This window comes from Impatiens glandulifera, chromosome 9 (genome assembly GCF_907164915.1).
Source record: "Impatiens glandulifera chromosome 9, dImpGla2.1, whole genome shotgun sequence".
Taxonomy (NCBI): Eukaryota; Viridiplantae; Streptophyta; class Magnoliopsida; order Ericales; family Balsaminaceae; genus Impatiens; species Impatiens glandulifera.
In genome coordinates this window covers 23,907,654-23,911,027 of record NC_061870.1, presented here as the reverse complement: position 1 = coordinate 23,911,027, position 3,374 = coordinate 23,907,654, and the positions used below count along the sequence as shown (strand labels likewise).

The window sequence follows — 3,374 nt, the reverse complement described above, 5'->3', positions numbered from 1 at the left end:
TAAGTGTATCATCAATATTGTAAGTTGAACAGAGGTTGTCTGCTCAACATAGTGATAGCTAGGAGTTCAAAAACAGACAGTTGTTAAGTCCTATGTTTCTAACTGGGTTTGTGTAGTTGTTATACGAATCAAAATCTTCTAGTAAAAAACCTTCTGAAAATAGAAGAAGGGGTGACGTAAGAGTTTTATCTACAAACATCCATAAAACTCTTGTGTTATTTCTTTTCTGCATCTTCCGTCTTGCATCTGCCGCTTCAAATTTAGCAAGCATTTCCGCACTTGAATCCGTTCAAGAGCTTGTGACAATTTGTGAAGAATAGAAACAGATTTTATTCTCTAACAGGATTAAAATCGAATTGAAAGTGATATTTAGCTCAACAATATTCAACCCCCTTCTATTGTTGCAGCAGGTCCTAACAGTCAACTATACAAGTCGACTTGAACACACGCCATATTAAGGTTTGTAGAAGGAAGAATCGAATAAGTGATAAATTCTTACCAAAATGTTGTCTATTTTGGATGGAGGAAGTAACCCATGTTGGTTGGCATGTTTCGTTTTATACCAAAATGCGTAGTCGGTTAGCAATGATTTTGACATGCGATCTTTGACTCTGGATTTAAATCATTTCCTTTGTATCTGAAAAAAACTTCCCCGAAATTAGATTCTCCGTTAATGTCTTTATTTGGACATACGACAAAATACATGTTAATATCTTTATTTTGACATACGACATAGCTTGGTGACGTCGTCGCTCTTTTAAATAGATTAGTTAGGATTAGTTGAAAGTATTGTTTAATAATTAGGGATAATTTGATGGTTTGATTAATGTATATAATTTTTATTGATAAATAAATAGATAATATAAAGATTAAATCTAAATGATCCCACATCAAACAATCTTTAAAATAAATACATGTGTGAATACACAACAATCATATCAACTATAAGTCGACTTGAACACATACCATGTTAAGGTTTGTCAAGGAATAACAGAAGATTCTATGAAATCTCCAAAATGTTGTCTATTTTGGATGGCGGAAGTAAGCCATGTTTGTTGGCATGTTCGATTTTATCCCCACGTGCGTAGTCGGTTAGTAATGATCTTGACATACGATAAAATTATATTCTTCATTAATGTCTTTAACGACAAAATATATATTAATATCTTTAATTTTGACAAACGACAAAGTATATTTTGTTCACGTCGCACCTTTAAATATTCTAACATTCTCTTTTATCTACGCCTCAAATTTTAAATTAGTACGACAAATATTAATGTTAAAAACAATAATTGTATACATAATTTTTTTCATTTAGAATGCTAATCTCATTTATCACATCATATGATATATCATAAGTTTTGCTAGTTTAGTGATCATATGAGAGTTTTAATGGGCTTGTTTGATATTTTCCTTATTTAAGAATTTTTACTAGTTATTTAAAATTTTAATTTATTTAATAATCAAAAATTTTAAAAAATAAAGTAAAAGTATTTTAACATTTAAAAATTAAAAATATAGATAAATAATAAAAATATTTTCAAATAATTTATAAGACCAGAATATTATTGAAATCTTGAATATTATAACTTACTTTTTATTTTATTAAATATACTCAAATAAATAATATAGAAGACCAGAATATTATTGAAATCTTTAATATTATAGTTTACTTTTTTATTTTATTTAATATTCTCAAATAAATAACTTTGAAGACTTTAAATATTATTGAAATCTTTAATATTATAACTTACTTTTTATTTATTATATAGATAATATAATATAATAAAATATATATTTACATAAATGAAGTTAATTATTAAATTTGTGGGACTTACATTTGTCTCACACTCAAAACAAAGTAGTCAATTTCAAATAATTTTTTTTTTATATATTGATCCTTCCCTTGTTTCTACTCTCTCACTATCTTTTACACATTTTTTAAAATCTCTCTCATATGAATTGCATTGAATGCTTACCAGATTAAGCGCAGAATCTCTCATTCGCCCAACAATCACCACCTTCAAAATTAAATTCAAGATCATCCCAACCCAACCCATTATTATATACATTCATTAACCTATTCTCATTCAAACCTTTATCATAATCTTTCAATGGGGAAGAAACTCAAGTTCATCCCTTTCTTCTTCAAGACCCTTTCTTCCGATTCATGGCCTTTATGTTCCAGTCAACCCAAAACCCTATCCTTCCGCGCCGCCGCACCCGCCGTCGCCGTCGTCCCCGCCGCTGACTTTACCATCGACGAAGGGCATTCCGTTGATGAAGATGCGGCTGCGGTGTTAAGAGGTCTCAAGGCAAAAGACAGGCTGTTCTTCGAACCAGAAGAAACGAGTTCGATTCTCAATCCACCAGTGATGGAGAATGAACCGGTGGAAGATTCACCGGCTGATGATGATGATGATGATGATGATGCTCTGATCAAGGGTAGTTTAATAACACCCATGGATTCGATGGAACCCTTGAATGATTTCCGGAGATCGATGGAGGAAATGGTGGAAGCTCATGGATTGACTGATTGGACTAAGCTTGAAGAATTATTGGGTTTGTATTTGACTGTGAATGAAAAGTCAAATCATGGGTATATCGTAGGTGCTTTTGCCGATTTGCTAATCGGGATTTGCTTCGCGCCGTCGTCGTCGTCGTCGCCGCCGCCGCCGCCGCCGGCGATGACGTCATCGTTGAGAATAGGTTCTGAGGAAGAAGATGATCGGCGTAATTCATCTATGTCGACATCGATGTCATGTTCTCCAACATCTGCAATGTCGTTCTCGTCTTCTTCAAGTTCTTCAAATGTTCAGAGTAGTTTGGCTTTGATTGAACCTGATGATGATGAAGATGATGAGATTCAGATTAAAGCATCATCGGCTTCAACATCACATCAGTAATTTAGTTAATGGGAGTAACTTTTTTTGGATGTGTAAAAAAATAATAATTTTGGTTGGAATAGTGAAAGGATAGCATTTCCATTGTTGGATGAGATTAATCTTTCCTATTTTTTTAATTTTTTTAAATTACTTTATTTAAAAGAAAATTAACTTTTGCTTAAATATCCTTCTATACCTAACTGAATTTTTAAACATTACATTTGCTTCTTTGAGTTTAATTTACCTAAAATCAACATAAACGTGTGGATTGCGTGGGATTGGAATATTAATTTTTACTATGTTGATTTTCCATTTTTACTTACAAGGTTGTTAGATGACATATGCGCATTTATACTAATATGATCGATGATATAAAACTAATAGTTAAAGCATATCTTGTTGAGCAATTGTTTGACTAAGAAAGTAAATAAATCGAACCGAAATCGCTCAAATCAAATCGTATATCAGACTGATTTAGCCAAATCGAAT

General features: G+C 31.8%; 1 protein-coding gene across 1 annotated transcript; it reads left to right on the top strand.

The window, feature by feature from the left end:
• The first annotated feature begins 1,941 nt into the window (after positions 1-1,941).
• Positions 1,942-2,971, top strand: LOC124916594 (transcription repressor OFP15-like). The gene has a single exon (XM_047457328.1). It carries the CDS (start codon positions 2,115-2,117, stop codon positions 2,904-2,906), a length of 792 nt encoding a protein of 263 aa, XP_047313284.1. The 5' UTR covers positions 1,942-2,114; the 3' UTR covers positions 2,907-2,971.
• Positions 2,972-3,374: the final 403 nt, after the last annotated feature.